Source organism: Antechinus flavipes, chromosome 5 (genome assembly GCF_016432865.1).
Source record: "Antechinus flavipes isolate AdamAnt ecotype Samford, QLD, Australia chromosome 5, AdamAnt_v2, whole genome shotgun sequence".
NCBI classification, from domain to species: Eukaryota; Metazoa; Chordata; class Mammalia; order Dasyuromorphia; family Dasyuridae; genus Antechinus; species Antechinus flavipes.
The window spans coordinates 174,809,152-174,829,923 of NC_067402.1; the positions used below are offsets into that span (position 1 = coordinate 174,809,152).

The 20,772-nt window shown below is 33.5% G+C and overlaps 1 protein-coding gene across 2 annotated transcripts in view; it reads left to right on the top strand.

The window, feature by feature from the left end:
- The window catches only part of BCAT1 (branched chain amino acid transaminase 1), a 122,306-nt gene extending 109,721 nt beyond the window's left edge, over positions 1–12,585 (top strand). The window contains exons 11-12 of one of the 2 annotated variants that reach the window (XM_051961309.1): positions 4,756–4,821; positions 6,099–12,585. In XM_051961309.1, the coding sequence (XP_051817269.1) occupies positions 4,756–4,797 (42 nt within the window). In that variant the 3' untranslated portion in view covers positions 4,798–4,821; positions 6,099–12,585. Of the gene's footprint in view, positions 1–4,755 lie in introns of both variants that reach the window. The other variant, XM_051961308.1, reaches the window with a different exon arrangement.
- Positions 12,586–20,772: the final 8,187 nt, after the last annotated feature.

Genomic DNA, 20,772 nt, shown 5'->3' on the forward strand with positions numbered 1-20,772 from the left:
GTACACAAAGAAAGGCAAAAAGGAGGTTCTGCTCTGAATTAGCTCACAGTTGAAAAGGGGAGACAACATGCAAATAACTAAGTACAAAGAAGATTATACATGCATATATGTGAAAAATTAAAAGAAGTCTCAGAAGGAAAGCTCTAAGAGTAAAGAGATTGGGGGGGAACCTTCTTGTGGAAAATAGGACTTTAGCTTTAAGGATGATAGAGAATATAAGTGGAGAAGAAGAGGAAGAGGAGGAGGAAGAGGAGAGAGAAGAGAGAGAGAGAGAGACAGAGACAGAGAGATAGAGTCAGAGAAACAGAGATAGACAGAGAGACACAGAGAAAGAGGGAAGAGAAGAGAGACCCAGACACAGACAGTGAAACAGACACATAGAGAGAGACAAGGGCAGAGGATAGACACAGAGAGAGGGAGGGAGAGAGAGTGAGAAAGACAGACACAAACACACATACATATGCAGAGAAACAGACAGATCCAGAGACAGAGAGATAGAGACATATACACAGAGGGAGGGAGAGAAAAGAAAGAGACAGACAGAGAGAAGCAGTGTAATGCCGTAGAAACTGAGGCAAGATAGAGGTTAGAGAGTTATAATAATTTGATTTGGAAAGGGAGAGATTTACTGGGACCAAATGGATCCATGGTTTGGTCCCAGGGCTGAATGAGACTATTGTCTCCAAGAATCCAGCAAACAATGTGAGTTTTTAATGACATATATATATATATATATATATATATATATATATATATATATATACACGTGACTCAGATACAGGGGTAGACTGAGGCAGGGGTAGAGTCAGAGTGCTGAGAATGAGGAAACAGGACTAACAATTCTATTCTGACAGAGTTGGGGGGAGGCACCAGATATTCTGGGATGGGAAGAAGCATTCTGATAAGTAGGGAAGGCAGTTATGATGTCTAAGATAGAAGGTCTTTCTCCTTATCTGGATCATCATGATTAGGAGGGAGAGGTGGTGTTGCAGGATTGAGCAGAACAATTAGAAACTGAGGCAGAACAATTCAGGGAAACTGAGGCAGGACAATTTAGGGAAACTGAGGACAATTAGGGAAATTGAATCAGGACAGTAAAATAGAACTGTGGCACAACAGCAGAAAGACAGAGAGAGACAGAGGGAGAGACAGACAGAGAAAGAAAAACAGAGAAAAAGAAACATGGGGAGGCAGAGAACACACAAATAGAGAAGAGATAGATAGACAAGTAGGGGGAGAGAAGGAGAGAGACAAAAAGAGACAAAGACAGAGATACAGAGAACAGAAAGAGATAGAGAAAAGGGTGGCAGTAAAGGGGGAGAGACAGAGAAAGGGAGACAGACACAGAAACAAAGAGAGAGAAAGATAAGCAGAGAACAGAAAAAGGAGGAGATGGGAAGGAGAGAGAGAGAGAGAGAGAGAGAGAGAGAGAGAGAGAGAGAGAGAGAGATCTTGGTGATATCATTAACTCCTCACTATCTTTCACCTCATATAATTAGTCATTTTCCTAGTCTTGTATATTATGTCTCTTCAATACTTCTTACTACCCTCTAGAAGAGGGCATTCCTACAGCCATCTCTTATAACACTGTATTAACTTTTTCTTGAAATATTATAATAGCATCCTAATTGGCCTTCCTATCTCATCCATCCTTTCTCCAATCTATCCTCTACACAGAAGCCAAAGTAAGATTCCTAATGAATAGGTCTGTTCCCCACTTCAGAAAGATCCAGTGGCTTTATAACTTTTGGATAATATGTAAGCCTTTTTTGTCTGGCATTTACATAACTCCGTACAACCTACTTTTCCAGCCTTATCACACATTATTTTCCTTCATGTACTTTTGAGTTCAGCAAACTGCCTTGTTACTTACATACAACATGCCATTTTCCATCTTCATGCCTTCTCATGAGCTGTCCTCATGCCAATGATACACTCCCTCTATATTTCTGCCTTTTATAATCCTTATTGCCTTACCTGCCCTGCTCAAATGTCATCTCTCTTTCCCTCTACTTTCAAGTAACTCCCCCAATGTAATGACCTTGTTTTGATTTTATATGTTTTTTATTTAAGTAATGTGTATGCATGATAAACTGCTAGAAGACAGGAACTATTCCACTTTTACACAGACATTTAATGAATGCTTGCTGATTGGTTAATTTGAAGAATTAATAATAGCAATAAAATTGCTAATTTTGCTGAACTGCCTCTCTCTCTCTCTCTCTCTCTCTCTCTCTCTCTCTCTCTCTCTCTCTCTCTCTCTCATTTTTCCTACAAGAGGAAGGGAGGAAAGATGAAAGAATATACATGAAAATAATTAAAATTAAAAGATATCAGTAAAGATGTAAAGAAAAATTGTTAACTAATTGTATTACCTATCAGCCAAATGAAAAGTTTTATTATTGTTCTAAATATTAGGAATTATTTTAAATTTTGGAAGGAGGTGGCAGTATTCTAAAAGAGAATAGAGGAAAAACTTACAAAAAGTTCACAATGTTGTAATATATTAATAGTGTTGTAATATCAAAAGATATATCTCCAAATAGCTAAAGAACTATCATGTACAAGAGGAATTCGGTTTATTCTGGTTGGCCCTGTATATTAGAATGCATTAACTAAAGAGGTTTTGGATTTCTCATTAATGAAAATTTTAAACAAAGTTATTGAGGAAAATGAGAGCATCACAGAAACCTTGCAAGGTAAGTGATGCGATTATCCCCTTTTTCAGAAGAGGAAATTATATTTAGACAAGTTAAGTAACTTGTCCAAAGTCAGTCTAGTAGGCATCTGAGGAAGCATTTGCACTCTATTCTTTCCAAGTCTTAGTCCATCACTCCATCCACCATGCTATCCAACTGTGTCTTATAGATAGCTGAATGATAAGACAAGGAAGATAGGAAGAATGTAATATAACTGGATGGTATGTGCTTCAGAAAAGGAGATATTGGTCAGTTATAGTGATAACATAAATTTTAAAACTTTTAAAAACCAATGAAATATTTTCTTCACTTTAATATTTAATACCCTGTATAAGTATTATCTTTCACATTTGACAATGAGGAGATTGAAGATCAATTTTGGCCATGGTGAAGGCAGTCAGGACTTGAACTCAACTCTTTTGACTTCAAGATTCTTTTCATTAGCTTCACAGTGATAATGACAGTAGATTTGTGTTAAGAATGGCAGTGATGATCAAGAGTGTGGGTGCATCTACTGCTCTTCCATCCAGCTAGGGGAAGTGTGCCAAGAATTCACTTTCATGCTGGAACAAGGGTTTGTTGCCTTTGGTGGAAGCCAAGGGTATTAGAAGAAATCTTTTGAGATTGTATCTGGATTTGATTATAATAGAATAGGGTAGATCTTTTTTCAAAGGTGAAGAGGGAGCCTAGGGAAAAATAGGACTGAGCTTTTGCCGATGTGCTTTGGTTAAGTAAAACATACAAACCTGTTTTCATATGGCTTTGATTGAGACCAAGAATTTTTGAATAAAGAAAACAATTGTTGATGTGAAATATGGTAGACAATTTTAGTTTAATAGGTTAGCCAGTATTTAAACATTTAAAAATATTTTTTATGTAGTACCTTTAAGGTTTACAAAATACTTTTTGTACATTATCTTCTTTGATCTTGAGCAGAGATAATAACAGTTGGTTAATTTATATTATATTCTTTTTTTCTATCAAAAGCCAAATGTTTACATGGCTGTACTTGAAAAAGACAAGCAGTCATTTAGCATTTATTCAGTATCTACTATGCCCTAGCTAGGTTCTAGGAATAACAACATATGAACAGATTACAAAAGTGAAATTGTCCTTGTTTTTAAGAAACTTACATTCTTTTGGAGAAAATGACACGTAAAATATACTTTCATATTTATCAAATTTAATATCTTAAAGCTGTATTAAGACTTTGGGGGATATTTTACATAAAATGCATTTCCAGAGAAGAGGGAGCAACAGCTGGGGAGAGGAGGGAGGAAGGTAGGAAAGACCACATAAGATATAGCAATTCAGTAGAGCTTTTAAAGAAGCTAAGAGGTCTAAGAAATACATATTTTAATGATACGTTGACTTTAGTAATGAATCATTCCTGTTCTTTATCATGGCTAGAGTGGATCAAGCATCACTCTTGGAATCATTTGGATTTGGGTTCAAGACTGACTTCTTATGCATACAGCTTGTGGAATCATAAGGAGGTCTCCTAATTTCTTAGTGTCTTAGGCAACTTTTTAGGATTACAAGTTTCAGATGAATTGCCCATACATTTTAGTGAATTCCTATATTGTCACAAGTCAAAACCTAAGTTGGAAAGGCTTTGAAGAATTATCTTAGCTAAACTCAGAAAGGCTCATCCAGGAAGGCTTGTAGAGTGATGAGAATTTTTGGTTTTGGCAGTTTTTGAAAACTGTCTTCTAATTCATGAAAGGACAGTGATTTACAACAATGAGGAAAATGCCCTCATTGACAAAATGATAGCTCCTTGAAATAAAGTATATATAAGAGGGTTCATATAAAAACTGGAAGTTTGATCATTGAGTATGGATATTTTTGTAGCTTTTATTTTTTTCCAGATAATAAAAATTAAATATTTTTTTAAATCTCACTTTGTGTTTTTTTCCTTTGATTTTTGATTTTTTTTTCTATGAAATTGATCTATTTATTGGGTCTTTGGTTTTTTTTATTAGGATTTAATCTTAAGCTTTTCCTTCACTAGTGTCTCTCATTCATGAAATGTGTTGTCTTGTTTTTGTTGCAGTATGGAAGAGAACCAAGCGACTGGACAATCTTGGTGTCTTGAATGAAAACACAGGCGATATTATCTGTATGTTACTGGGGCAAGCCATTGTGTTTGAATTGTGATAGATTTGTTTGGCTGCCAATTTATAGTTGTATGTAATGTATTATCGTTGTGTTCCTAGGGGTGATTGCCTCCACATGCCAGAGAATAGAAATAACAATCATGTTACTTTCTTCAGTAAGCTTGCCTTGTTATAGTAAGTAGCTAAGATGTAAGCCATATAATATAGAGTTTTCCTCACAACTTTTAGTGCCTCCTCTAGTGGCCTTCTCTGTACTCATGATTTAGAAGAAAATATACTCTTCCTCCTTTGCCCCTTAAGTATTTTCCCCTTCCTCCCTTTTATTTACCAAATGAGACTTGAATGACTAAAAGCTGATTCAGATGATTTTTATCATTTATGCTTCCTAAAGATGTTAACATCAGTAGGATGCTCTTTTCCTCTGTGGTTATCATTTTTCTCTGTTTTTCTTTGAAATATTGGAAAAGCTGGATTTGCTCTCTGCTCTTACACTTGGGTTTCACAGTGAATTCCCCACTGCCAAAAACATTTTGCTTTACTCTTCTCTTCTATACCATAGAAATATTGCCACAGTGGATAATGATCCCTATGCTAAATTCTGGATCTAAAGTGTCATTAATAGCCTTCTGTTAGAACCTTATGTTTTTTTTTTTTTTTCTTTTATTGCATATTCACAGGGGGTGTTCTCCAGGGAGGTTTCAGTTTGCAAAGCTCCTTGTCATTGTACCTGAAGCTTCAAGGGGTTTTCCTCAATATCTCAGCTAATAATCTGCACTTTAGTTCATTTTATTACTCACTCTTTCTCTCCTTTTCTAATATATTTAACCTTCACATGCCAGCACTTAGATATAGAGCACTTATTTTGTAACTAAAAGACATTGTAATTTTTTTTTTTGAACTTCTAAATTTCTCTGTACGGTATTAGATACATAAGGAGCTTCCTTTGAAGTTCCTTAGACCTCTTGGGGAATGTACTCTTCCTCCGTTTTAAAGATTCCTTCAAACTTCATAGCGGCCTGTACTATTCTCTAATCACTAAAACAATTATATAATTTTATTGAAGAATTGAATTATCAATGACAACTGTGAAAGAGAGCTTTGGGTTTACATTTTTTTTTTCAAATAAATTGTAAGCACAGAACAGAATTCAATTTCATAAAGGTATGACTGTACTTCTTACTATATTTAATTGAAAATGTTTGTCATTTGGTGTTGATTCTTGTAGTTAGTATATTTATCTCACATTGTTTTTATTTCCCATGGTCTGCTGCATCACCAGCCTGGAGAGATACCCAAAGAAACACACATGACAAGATAGAAGAATTATTCTGATACTGACTTGTGCCTTGAAATGAGAGACAGAATTAGAAGAAATACTCATGAATTTCTAGTGAAAGAAATAATAGTGAATTGTATGATATTTCTCTATTTTAATTTTTTCAGCTGTAATAAGATGGAAAGGTCTGCTCTGATTTAATAGCTATTCTTTGCTACAAAGTAGAGGCTATAGATAGAGCATATGCATTTTTATGGGGGGGGGATTCTGGAATGAAGAAGATAATGAAAATGTTCTTTATAGGGTTTTTTGATGTGTTATTATCCTGCAGACCTTGTTTCTGAGAAATATAAGATTATCCTTCCCACATTTAATTGTGTCTCTTAATATTTAAAAGATTTTATTTTTCTCTTAGTAAATCTTTTAACTTCAGAAATGATAACCTAGAAAATACTGGAATCAGAGTTGTAGACTTTTCAAAAAAAAAAACATTTTGGCAACTATATTTGTATAACTGGTTCCCATTGACATCCTTTGTGCTTTATTTTATGTATTTAAAAAAAAACACAATAGATCTATAAGCTTTATCAGATTGCCAAAAAGAGTCCATTACACAAAAATACTTCTGCTCCACAGGGAAAAAAAAAAGGAGCTGCTTTTGTTAGTCCTTCAAAATACCATCTTTTAATTTAGTTTTGAAATTGTCTGTGTGGTTTCCATGATCACTATTTGGGCCATCTCAGGCATTTTCTGATATACTTAGTCCTTCAGTATATAACTCACATTTATACAGTGCTTTGAAGTCTACAAAGCACTTTCCTCACCAAAAAATATTATGAAGTAGATAAATCAAGTGTTTTAATTCCCATTTTACAGATGAGAGAGGTTCAGTGATTCTGTTCCTAGTCCCCCACTAATAAATATCTGAAGCAGGAAATGAATATTTTTCAGATCACTTGATTGTAAGATCAGTGCCCTATCCATAAAATCTGGATGTGTCTCAGTTTATGAAGAGAATGTCAAGGGGAGAACATATTAGGATGCACAATCTTGTCTACTATTTTAATTAGAACTAACTATGCTACTAACTTGTTAAATGAATTGGGAAAGAACATCTGCACATCTTTTTTCTCTGTGTCCTATTTGTTTAATTGTGGTGGATTAATATAGCAATAGTAACACATTATAACTAGGCAATTATCTATTTTTCAATAGTTAGTTATAGTAACACTAATTGATCATTTAAGACATAAAATAATCTAACATTAGGAACATGTGAGCCTAATTTCCTCAAAGAAGATCAACAAATTAATACTGTTGCTGATATTTGCATAATTGACTGCAATTATTTAATGTTTAATTGGGTTGATCAAATGAGATTCAGGAACTCACATGAGCATGCATATAAACAGAACTGATGTTACTTAAAGTGATAATGATTAATAGTTATTTTGCATTTTCCTTTTTCCTTTCCTTTATTGAGTTATTACTTCCAGACCAAATCTATTCTCCAGATTTTTATACATCAGTAGAAATCAAGATTTTAAAAATGATATATTTCATTTCATGTGATTTCAGACATCTACCAAAATTGAAATGTTGCTTAAATTGTACTTATAACTCCCATCTGGCATCAGACATTTTCTTTGTCAGATTCATTTTTAAAGAGTGCAAAATCAGAGAATGAAAAATTAGATCAGCACATCTGATACAATAGAGAATTGACTTATCTGAAAGAATAAATGAAAATTAACAATTTCAGCTTTCTTTCTTTTTTTTCATAGCTTTTTATTTACAAGTTATATGTATGGGTAATTTTACAACACTGACAATTGCCAAACTTTTTGTTCCAATTTTTTCCCTCTTTCCCCCCACCCCCTCCCCTAGATGGCAGGATGACCAGTAGATATTATATTAGAGTATAAATTAGATACACAATAAGTATACATGACCAAACTGTTATTTTGCTGTACAAAAAGAATCAGACTTTGAAATATTGTACAATTAGCCTGTGAAGGAAATCCAAAATGCAGGCAGGCAAAAATATCAGGATTGGGAATTCAATGTAATGGTTCTTAGAGATCTCCCAGAGTTCTTTCGCTGGGCGTAGCTAGTTCAGTTCATTACTGCTCTATTGGGAACTGATTTGGTTCATCTCATTGCTGAAGATGGCCAGGTTCATCAGAATTGATCATCATATAGTAACAATTTCAGCTTTCAAAACTAGCTAGATAACTTAAATGATAAAGTGAGTCATTATATGCCTAACCTAGGAACTCTGGCAAAGAATCTTTTATTTAAACCTTGTAGGGAGTAGTCTCTGGATTGGGAGTGAGGATAAGCAGATTCTAATCTCTACTCTTCTACTAACCAGCTTTTTATATTCAATAAATCAGTGTACCTTCCTGGACATCCATATCATCAGAAAAATTCAGACTAGATATACTATGGTGACACTTCCAGCTTTAACATCCAAAAGTTCTGTCTCTCTAGGAAGTACACCTTTGTTAAAGGCAATTTATTTCATTTCCTTGATAGGAAAGATTTTGGGGTTTTTTTTTTTTTCTTAGCTCTTCAAGGGCATGGTATGAATATGGCAGGTACTTAAAAAACTTATTGAGTTGAATTATAGAAGAGGAGATATATATTCATGCATTACAGGAGGAAAGAAAACAATCTAATAACTGATAATATCAAGCTTGTGAAGAAAGGCAGTTTTACCATTTTTAGGAAAGCAAGAAATAATCCAGTGATAGAACTGTGTTAATTTGATGGCTTACTTAATTTTAGTATTTAAAAATAATTTTTCCATTGGCCCATGGAGATAGAACCATCTTGGGTCATTTTGGGGTAGATTTTATTAAAGGACTTTGGTTTTAAATATAAGACCCTATGGCAGGGAGGTAGAAGCCCCATAATAGCCATTCTAAAATTATTTATGTCTTCTCTCTCTCACTGAGCATGTTAAAATTGTATTCCTTTTCCTTAAACAATTTTTCTTTATCCCTGAAAACAGGTCATAATTGTACCTTGTATCTAAGGGAAAGTGTATAACCAGAAAACAAATCCCATTTGTCTTTAACAGAGAAATTTTTTGAGTTCACATTTGTTGTTCATGCAACAAGTCATCCAGGCTTTCTTTGATTCAAACTCTTCTGTATGAAAATGAAGCAGTCCATTTTGGTAGCTGTTATGGAAGCATTACCAGTGGTCCTTTATAGCATTTCATATCCATGAAATATAATCTGTGGATTCTTTCATAAAATGATTATTTCTTATTTTTTAAATATCTAAGCTCTAAATGAACTATTACTTATACCTAGCAATTAGTCTTTGTGGACACCTTATTCAAATAGGTTGGTTGGGATAAGAATTGCCACAAGCAATTTTTTATTCATCTGATTCCCTTTTAAAAAGTCCCATTTGATTGGCAGCATGCTAAGAATATTGCTGTTTTAGATTGTCTTCTTGATTGCAATCATGATAATACATTTGGTTAACAGTTGCTCAGTGATTTAAAAGTTGCATGAAAATGTACATCTAGATGTTGTGGAACTGAATTCAGAACATAGTTATTGTCTTCAAGGAGTTTACAATCTAGAAGTACAGGATGGATAGTATTTGACACATTTAAACAAAAAGGAGAATAAGTTAGTAGAAAAAAATATTGGGGGAAAAAGCATACTGAATATTTTAATCTATCCTTTTCAATGAAAACTGCTTGTTTTCTATTTCTTCTTTTAATTCTTGTAGGGAATTCTCTACTTAGCACTCAGCCACTGAACATGGCATAAGATATGTCATTTCCTAATTAACTAATGCTATGTTGATGTAGCTATTCTGGGTTATACTAAATTGATGCGACATTTTTTATAAGAAAGCTCAAATAATAGTATTCCCACTGTACTTCTTAATCCTTAAGAAAGCGAAGTCCAAAATTCCTGTGCAAAATATTATCTGAAGGGGCAATCTAGGTGGCACAGTGGACAGAGCCCCAACCCTGAAATAAGGTCAACTCAAGCTCAAATTCAGCCCCAGACTGTGTGACTGGGCAAGTTCAATTGTTCCACCAAATCCCAATTGCCTTACCAAATTTTTTTTTTTAATTCTAAAAAACAAACAAACAAACAAAAACAACAACAACAACAACAAAAAACCAACCTAAAACATTATCTGAAAATGAGATTCACTGGAGACTATTATGGAATGAGCTAGTTTAACATATTAGATCATATATTAAGTTACTTAGGAAATGACATGCGGAAGATTAATTTTAAGCCAAGTCTGTGAAAATTTCTTTCCTGAATACCAGTTCTTCAAAGTATTGTAAGTTTATGTCCTTTTTTGTTGTTGCCAAAAGATACTCTTTTTAAAAATCCTTATTCACTATCAAGGAAGTTTTAGTATTTTTTATTTTCTTCAATATACTTAAAAGTACACACTTCAACAAAATATTTATCAGATTTTTCCTATATTTATTTTTTAAAAAATGCAACAGACCAGGACTCAAGAAATCTTAATATTAATCTGGAATAATTTCCTATGACTAGGTATACTTATATATTTGCTTCTAAAAATACAAAATCTTTGAGACTCAGTCTTTGAGAATTTTTTTTGCTGGTCAAATCATGTTATTAAATCTTATTTCTTTTTGCCTGTATAATTTCTTGTACTAGAATCTCCATTGTTAACAGGACTTGACAGTTGAATAGTTTGCCACACATTTTAACATCATCACCAAACTCTTATTTGCAAAATAATGTGCAGATTCTGAGTCACCAAGTATAATGCTGGGGCAAATTAAATCGTCATTTTGTTCATTAACTGGTAATAAGATCTAATTAATTATTCACATCCAAGGTTACATTGAGTGAGTGATTTCTTAACGTTTATACAGAATGAAGATGTAGAAAAGAAATTCAGAAGCAGAACAAGAGTGATAATGAAAGAGAAAGGGATGTGATTCTAGAAAGATCACAAATATTTCATTCTTCTTCCATACTTCCAAAGAAAGATCATTTCTCTTTCCCTGCAGAATGCTTATAGTCTGCTTGTCTTTTTAACCTTGGCTTCTATGCTAAGGCTAATTGTAGGTGCCAAATAGAAATAGTGCCAGTTATTATGTATCTTCAAGAAAGTCGTTTTAAGTTTTTTCTAGAATTAGGCTGAGCTCACAGACATATTTTGTGATAGGAGCTGTGGGCAATTTTGTCTGTTATTCCCTATGAGTAGTGCAAAGCTGAGCATAGACAAGACAGTTAATAAGTGCTTACTGAATTGAATTAAATTATTAGGATAATAGAAACTACTTTGGACAACTAAAGAGCTGACATGGAGTTAATCCTAGAGATTTGAAAATCCAGTGTCTTTTTATAAAATTCTTGTATGTACTATCAATTTATGAGCAATCTTTTTCCTTTCCAGTTTTTTTTTTTAATGATAAATTTTCTTGGTCAGAGGAAAGCTATAAGGAACAAAAATCAAATTATTTATTGCAGATTTTCTTATCTGTTTCTTAGACTGAAGGATTACTTTGAATGCTCCAGGAATTAGATGAATATTGTAGTTTCAATTTTAACTGTGAAATTAAATATTTGGCTGTATTTTTCCCCAGCCAGTTATCAAAATGTACATAACAATAAACAGTAAGTTTAGGATGAATGCAAGAAATGACTTAAAATAATACTTCACTGATAAATTTCCAAGATTTTAGGAAATGCTGTTAGACCAGATCTTGGAAAATAAGTTGATCATTGTAAAGAGGTGCTCCCAGTGAAATGAAAGAATTGATTCAACTATAAATAGATATATCACATTTATACCATAGTCTTTATCTAGAATTTGAAATATATGTACTTATTCAATAATGAAAACTTGACAAAAGAGAACTAGATTAGAGTGATTATGTCTTATCCCTGATTTTATATAAGTTTAGGAATATTGAAAAAGTAGCTAAAAATGTAGACTTTTTGAATCTTATTTTCTTTCATCTGAGTATGATTATAGCTGCCACTGGGGTGATAAAACCTAGCCACTAGAGTCTTAAATTTCCTAGTTTATGAGGTGGTTAGTTCTGTACCAGTTTGTGAAATCCTCTTTAAGTAAGAAAAATTGGTCATTCAATAGATAGAAAGAAATATTCTAGAAGGCTTATGTTTTCATAAATGTTTGAGCTGATGTTATGTTACAAAGATTCAGACACACTAAAAGCATCATAATAACAGCTGTAAGGAAAATATAGTGGGTAAAGTAAAGGAAACTCTACCTCATTCTTCTTTAAAGATTTTGTAGAAGCACAATTAAATTCTCATAATGGCTTTGTTACACACGAACCATCTGGTATGAACAAACACTTTATATTTGTATGTCTAAAGAACCTGTAATAATTGTATTTTGCTGGCAATAGATACATTCTTTATTGTTTGCATTTTCCTCATCCAATCTATAATTACATAGTATTTCTCTCTTCAATAAAACAATTTAATGGACACCTGTTTGTGTGGTATTAAGGAATCAGCATTGTTGGATGCATGCAATAAACTTTAATTGCCATTTTTATGATGCTTCAAGGTTTTTGGTTAGAGGATGTAAAAACAGTGTCATTTTAGCATTTTAAAAATAATAACATTGAAGAGAAGGAAAAGAAACAAGAGTATGAAGAGGACAAAATATTAATAACATGTTAATGTTAGATATATTAATTTCTTAAATAAAAAAAACTTTCAAGAATATGGATTTATCTTCTGCAAAATATCATTTCCCTGTTTAAATTACTGTACAGTATATCATGAGTAGATTTCCTCTTCTTGTTCTTAAAAAAATAATCTACTACATCAATTAAATTGTATATCCACAGTAGTAAAAAAGTGGACAAAAGATACTGTGTAAATGTCACAAATCAGTTTTCAAGATAAAATATTAATATAAGTAGTATTTATCATTATATAGTTCTTACTATGTGCCAGGTACTATCCTAAACAATTTTATTTGAGCCTCACAATAACCCTGGGAGGTAAGTGCTATTATTATTTCCATTTTACAAATGATGAAACAGCCAAATGGAAGTTAAGTGACTTGCCTGAAGTTGCATAGATGGAAAGTATTTGAGGCCATATTTATACTCGTTTTCCTAATTCCTGGTCGCCTCATTTTGCTCATCTGTAAAATGAGCTAGAGAAGGAAATGGCAAATTATTACCGTGTCTTTGCCAAGAAAATCCCAAATGGAGTCATGAAGAGTCAGATAGGATTGAAAAAAGACAACTTCTTGACTCTATCCATTATACCATTTAACTCTTTTTCAATTTGTCCTATAAATAAAAGATATGAATAAGCCAACTTTCTAACCAAATCAAGAGCTGCATGAATTATTTAAAAAAGTGAGATGAATTCATTTGTAGGTTAGAAATTTGTATTCATTTCCCAAAATTTGTCCTACATGGTTGCAAATGCAGCAAAATCTTAGATTTATCAGAGTTACTAATAAGCAAGGTTTAAATGGCATTAACCTTTTTCCTGTATGCTGTCAACTCCTGAAGATTTTGACCTCTTAGCAAGATAAAAAGAATTAATATTAGAGCTTAGAGAGTATTGGTGAAGATTAGTAGTTGTTTGGTTCAGCAGTAGTATCAAAGCATATCTCCCAAAAGAATGACAAAGATTGGGATGTCATTGCTGAAAGTGATGACTTACTGGAGCTTACAAGATTTATATGATCAGACAGATCTGTTGATTAAAAGAGCAGTTTTCTCCAAGGGAGAAAGTGCCTATTAACAGAAAAAAAATCAAGATATTTTCTTGCCTTTGTAAATCCTCTGCCCATACATAAACTAACCAGATTTAATATCTCTCACATTTATATATACACAAATCAAAATACACTGTACATGATAATGGCTCATATGTGTGTATGTGTATGTATATAATTGTATATATAACACATATGTGTTATATACATATGAGCCATTATCATGTATATACATGAATACACACACACACATTTCAGGTCATACTCGAATTCTCATTTTATCCATAATCTACTTATAATGGTATTGGTTCATACATTCTTATTTGAATTATATTAAATAAAAGAAATCAAAAAGAATATTTATATTTGTGTATTTGTGCTTATGATAAATATTACATATTCTTTGTAGCAGTTCTTTTGTTGCTATGTTCTTCTATACCTCAAGTAATATCAAATGGAAACTTTGTAGTCCCATGTACTTGCTGAAGTCTTTGCTAGTAAGTCTATACACATTAACTGAGAAAAATGAATCCATAGGTACAAAGTATATACAAATAGTTTCTACAACAAAGTTTCAAAATATATTTTACTGATGGAAAAAAAATTCTTGGGAAGAACAGATGGATATAAAAAAGAGAAAATAATAGTTGCTTATCAGGTATTAATGCTTAAGAAAAAGGAGAGAGAAATATAATTATCTGTAGAGGGTCACTGTCACTGGGGAAACTCTGAGTGAGGTATAAGACCCGTCAGCCTAGAGGGAATCTGCTAACAATGTCTGGTTTGGCTCTCCATCTCCCCTAAGGGTTCTCGGCCTTCCTAAGAAGTCAGGGATGGTGACAACCTGTGTTGAGATTGAGGCAGAGTGATACCAAGTGGCAAACTACATATTATAGCAAGTTGTTTATGTGGTCCCACATGTGCTGTGTTGTTATTGTTACATTATATAAAAGGGAAAGCCCTTGAAATTAACAGACTCCATTTTCCCACCATCTTCAGGAGTCCTGCCTCATCACTTCTCCACTAGGATGGTATGTTTTAATCACCCTGGAGAGGGGGTTCTAGAAAGCAATCATATATTTTGGTGCCCAAACTTGGGGGCTTTAGAAAGCAGGATACAACATTTGGTGCCCAAACGTGGGGCTCTAGGAGAGGTCCTATACACATCAGCTCCACTGACGTGGCCGAGTTTGGTGGAGAAGTACCCGTGATCTGGAAGGGTAAGTATAAAAATAGGCAAGCAGGAAGAATCAGTAAGGGCTAGTCTAGCCATTTTCATTTTTCAACTGAAATGAGGCAAATACCAAGAAATGAGCCTCCCTACTGAGGAAAGCAAAAAGCAGGCTTAGTTAGGTAAGAAGCAAGGTTTGTGGTAACTCAGAAGCAGATCACTGAGTTCTCGGATGCTCTGGAGAGCATGTCTCTCTGGCTTTCTAAGAAGGAGAGTTTGGAGCTAGAGATGTGGAAGTTAGTGGGAGAACAACTAACTGAATACAATGGAGTAAAATTGGTTTTTAAGGAATCCTACAAGTTTTAAAACAAGGAAAGAGTTTAACTTGGGTGGTCAAACCAGGAAATATGAGGAAAAAAATAAGCAGAGGGTTGGTGCCTGTAGCTGTGGAGGGTACAAGCACCTGGAGCAGAGGTAAGGAAACTTTTTAAAAAATCATTTCACTGATTTCACTTGCCAAAGATTATAGCAAACATCTATATGTCTGACACAGGAGGATCAATAGCAGCTGAATTTGATGATGTTCCTTTAGGGTGGAGATTTGGGAATGGAGCAGGGGATTTTGCTCCTTTTTTAGGGTTAAAAAAAAAGGATCCCCTATATATAGGGAAGAGACATCTTACAACAATTAGGAAACAATTAAGTACTTTAGCTTTTGGGGCAGGGCTGCTGTAGAAGGCCTGCCAGCACTCACCTGTTCCCATTCAATGGAAAATTGGTACACCCGACAGTAGGTGGAAGTGTTGTTTAATCAGTGAAAAAATTCAGGCCTACTGAAACACTTCTTAAACGCAATTTGGTGATATGTATCCAGATTTTGACTGCCAGCAACAAAATCCAGGATCCAGATGCTCCTCCAAAAATAAAAGAGAGGGGGAGCTACAGATAACCCTAGAGAACTTATAAATTTAACTTTATGTATTAATTTTTTATTTTTAGTGGAGATGCACTGGTTTTGGCAGACAAGTTTCATAACACACTGGAAGGGCAGTGTCCAGTGGGAACAGCTCCATTATCTTCAGATAATTGCCAGGTGATGTGGAGAGATCCAGAAAGTGGTGAACGAGCGGGACCAGATAGGTTAACTGCTTGGGGGAGAGGGTTTGCTTATATCTCAACAGATGGAGAAGGAATCCAATGGATGCCAACAAGTCTTATCAGCCTTGTCTATCAGAGAGAGACAGAAAAAGAAGACCCTTGAAACAAAGGAGAAGACCCAAGAAACATCAAGTAGTTCCATTGTTAACTGTTCCCACAACTGAAAGAGGCTGGCAGTTAACCCATTGTGTACTCATGAATATCAAAAATAATTCTCAATAAGACTGATGCAGGACTTTAAAACCTGCAGGAATTATTGGATTTCCTGAGACATAAGATTGATGCAGGACTTCAAAACCTGCAGGAATTATTGGATTCCCTGAGACATGAGGCAATAGATTGGTTTTGGACTATTTGTTGGCTGCTGAAGGAGGTATATGTGTAGTTGTGAATTGATAGTTATTTTTTATACCTTCCTTCCGGGATTCATGGAAATCTTTATAGTATTTTGTTTATTCATATGGTTTGCTATATTACTACTTGCTTGTATGATATTACAACTTGCCTGTATGATTCCTCCCATGGTAACGGATTTAACCACTGCTATATACCTGCTTCAATTAAAACAAAAACAAGGATGAGACGTAGAGGGTCATAGTCAGTGGGGAAACTCTGAGTGAGGTATAGGATCCTCATCCCAGAGAGAATCTGCTAACAATGTCTGGTTCAGCTCCCCATCTCCCCTATGGGCTCTTGGTCTTCCTGAGAAGTCAGGGGTGGTGACAACCTCTGTTGAGATTGAGGCAGAGTGATACCAGGTGAAAGAGTGATACCAGGTGTCAAACTACATATAATAGCAAGTTGTTTATGTGGTCCCATGTGCAAAGTGTTGTTTTTGTTACATTATAAAAAAGAGAAAGCTCTCAAAATAAACAGACTGCATTTTCCCACTATCTTCAGGAGTCCCATCTCATCACTTGTCCACTAGGAAGGTATATTTTAATCACCCCAGCATGGGGGCTCTAGAAAGCAGGATATTTCAATCACCCCAGTGTGGGGGCTCTAGAAAGCAACAGTACATTTTGTCACCCCAACTTGGGGGCTCTAGAAAGCAGGACACAGCAATTATCACCTTGGATAATTCCTGGGTAACAGGTTCCTCATTACTAAAATGAGGGCTTTGAACTAGATGACTTCTGATGTTCATTCCAGATCAAAAATTGTAGTTCTATAATTTAATCTGTTCATTATAAAATCACATACAAAAAAGTTTCAAAGTGATTAATCTTTGGTACAATGCACACAATTTTGTTAGGAGATACTCAAAATTTTCATAATTATAGGTTGAAATCCAATACCATCTCTAGATTTTCAGATTCATAGTGCTGCAAGAGATAAAAGTTTGGTTAAACTAGGCAAAAGTACAATCAGTTACATAGCTTTTAAGTATTAGAGGATACTGGAAAAAAGAAAAAAAAAACTTCTCCATTATATTGCACTCTCTGTTAGTTATAATTTTAGAATGGATTAAATCATCCACTCCAGGGTGTTAATAACCTTTACTCCCTCTTAATCCTAAAACTATTCTCCACCTTTACCTGTAATCTTTAATTCCTCCATCTCTTTCTGTTTTCTCATTCCTATTCTCACTTTCTTTCCTTTAGCTTATTGACCTTTTAGATTAGATTAGATTTAGATCTCCAAACATTTTTCTGTACCAATAATCCTAAAATAAGCACACCATTAATACACACATATTAGCAAGTATATAGTATATATATCAAAATGTATAATATGTATTGATTTATTATTTTACACACTATAATTTAGAAAAAATAGAAATTTAAGAGCATGAGATGAAAAGGAAATTAATCTTTCAATTGAGTCAATTGAGATCCATTGGAATTTATTGAATGGGGTGGGGAATGATATGGTCAGACTTTTGTTTCACAAAAGCCACTTTGGCAACTGTGTAGAAAATGGATTAGAGAGATGAAACTGGGGAAATCAATTAGAAACCTGTTGAAATAGTATAGATAAGAGATGTTTAGAGTTTGAAGATGGTGGCTATTTAAGCAGGAAGAGGAGATCATATGTAAGAAATGTGAAAGTACAAATGGTAAGATTTAGCAACTAATTGTGCATGGTTGGAAATGAATGAATGAAATATTCAGGATGATACACAGGATGAACCTGTGTAACATGAAGAATTTCTTTATAGACAAAAATGACTACATAACAGAATGTTAGAAGTGGAATGGGTTTATGAACAAAAAATAACATGAGATTTGTCAGGTAAACTATGATCTATTCTTGTGAATGACTCTTACACCAAAAACAAAGTGTATTGCTGTAGAATAGAGTATGATCTCTTACCAAAACTATGCTAGAACAGGGGTTCTTAAACTTGTACTACTTGGGACTTCTTTTTCCTGAAAAAAATTTGTGACCCCAAGTATATAGGTATATTGTATACAAATCAAATATTTACTGATAATAAATCATAACTTTGCAATCCCCACATTCATTTATGAGATGCCATATGGAATCACAACCCATAGTTTAAGAAGCTGAGCACTAAGTACAGAGCTAGTTATAGGGTGACTTAAGGTTGCAGCATAGTGTCGGAGATAGAAGGGGATACAGCTACTGGTATGAGTGCCTTCATCAAGGTTAAACTATAGCAAATTTGAAAGAGCTACACTAGGGCAGAAAGGCAGAAGTTGGGGCCTTACACAGCTATAAAGAGATTTTAGTCATGGAATGTTGTTGAGTTATAGACAATATAATAAAAATGATGATCCTAATTCAAATAACTTACTTATTCAGTGTCATACCATTCTACTAATACCTAAGAATTGTTTTACAGAACTAGAAAAAATTACAAAAGTTAAATAATATCAAGAGAATCAATGAAAAATATGAAGGATGGGATTTTGAATTATATTATTATACTACATTTATTGAATTATTATATTACAAAGTGATCATGAAAACAATCTGGTATTGTTAAGAAATGGAGGGATGGATTATGGGATATTTTAGATACGTACTATACGGTAGTAAATGACCAGAGTAAGTTAGTGTTTGATGAATTCAAAGATCTAACCTTTTGGAATAAGGATTTGACTAAAGTTGCTGGAAAAACTGGAAAGTGGCTTGGCAAAAGCTGGATATAGATCAGTATCTCATATTACATGGTAAAATAAGGATAAAATAGGTTTTTTAAGGGTGATACCATAACTAAGTTAGAGATCAAAAAAATTTCATGTGCCAAATCTGTACAAAAGAAGAATTTATGATCAAGCAGGAAATCAGATCATAGGAAATAAATGGAATGATTTTGATTATGTGAAATTAAAGATTTTTTCATATAATTTTTTCAAAATTAGAAGGAAAATAGGAAACTGGGGAAAATTTAAAGTATTTTTCCTCTAATAAAGGCTCATTTCTTGCATATGTAAGTAACTGAGCCAAATTTATAAAAATAAGAGCCATTCCCTATTTAATAAATGGTCAAAGAGTATGAACAGTTTACAGAAAATAAATCAAAACTACCATTAATCACATGAAAAAAATTTTAAATCCTGATTGATTAGATAAATGCAAATTAATAATTTTGAGAGATGTACCACCTCATATATATCATATTGGCTTTTGTGACAGAAAAGGAAAATAACCAATCCTGGAGAGTATGTTAGAAAATAGGTGCACTAATTCATTGTTGGTGGAATTGTGAAATGGTCCAACCATTCTGGAGAACATTTTGGAACTATGTCCAAAGGGCTATAAAACCAAACATAGTCAAACAAAACTTAGCAATATTAATTCTGTACCCCAAAGAGATCAAAGAAAAAGGAAAAGCTTCTATATGTACAAAAATATAGTAATTCTTATATTGGCAAAGAATTGAGGGTAAGCTCATTTGATCAGGGAATGGCTAAACAAGTTGTTCTTTATAATTGTGATTAAAAAAAAAACTAGTCTCTTACAAGAAATAACAAGGATAATTTCAGAAAAAAAAATGGAAAGACATATAAATTGATGCAAAGTAAGGTGAGCAGAACCAGAAAAGCACTGCATACAGTAATATCAATATCGTGAAAGACTTAAGCTACTCTGATCAAGACAATGATTCAAAACAATTCTGAATTATCCATGATGAAAAATGCTATCCACATCCAGGGGAAAAAAACTGGTAAGATTCTGATTTTATACTGAAGTATATTTTTTGTACTTTAAGTTTCTTGCTTCTTATAGTTTGATTTGTAACATGGATAATTTGGATACATTCTGTATGACTACACATGTATAATTGATATATTCTTGCTTGCCTTCTCAAGAGGGAGAGAATTTGTTACTCAAAAATTTTTCAAAAATGAATGTTACAAATAAATAATTTATAAAAAAAGGTTAATCTGCAAAAAGAAAAATATATATAAGCCCAAAGTTGTTTTCCTGAAATGGTTATCTAAATCCTATAATTTATAATATTTTGTCATGGCATTTACATATCAAACTATTGCCATAAATTATAATGTACCTACTTAGCTATTATATCTTTAATCAATATTGCCATCTTCATTAGTTTGCTGTTCTAGTAACTATATATGATTCATTCTCTTCATCTATTAGATTTCTGATAAGTCTTTACAAAATTTT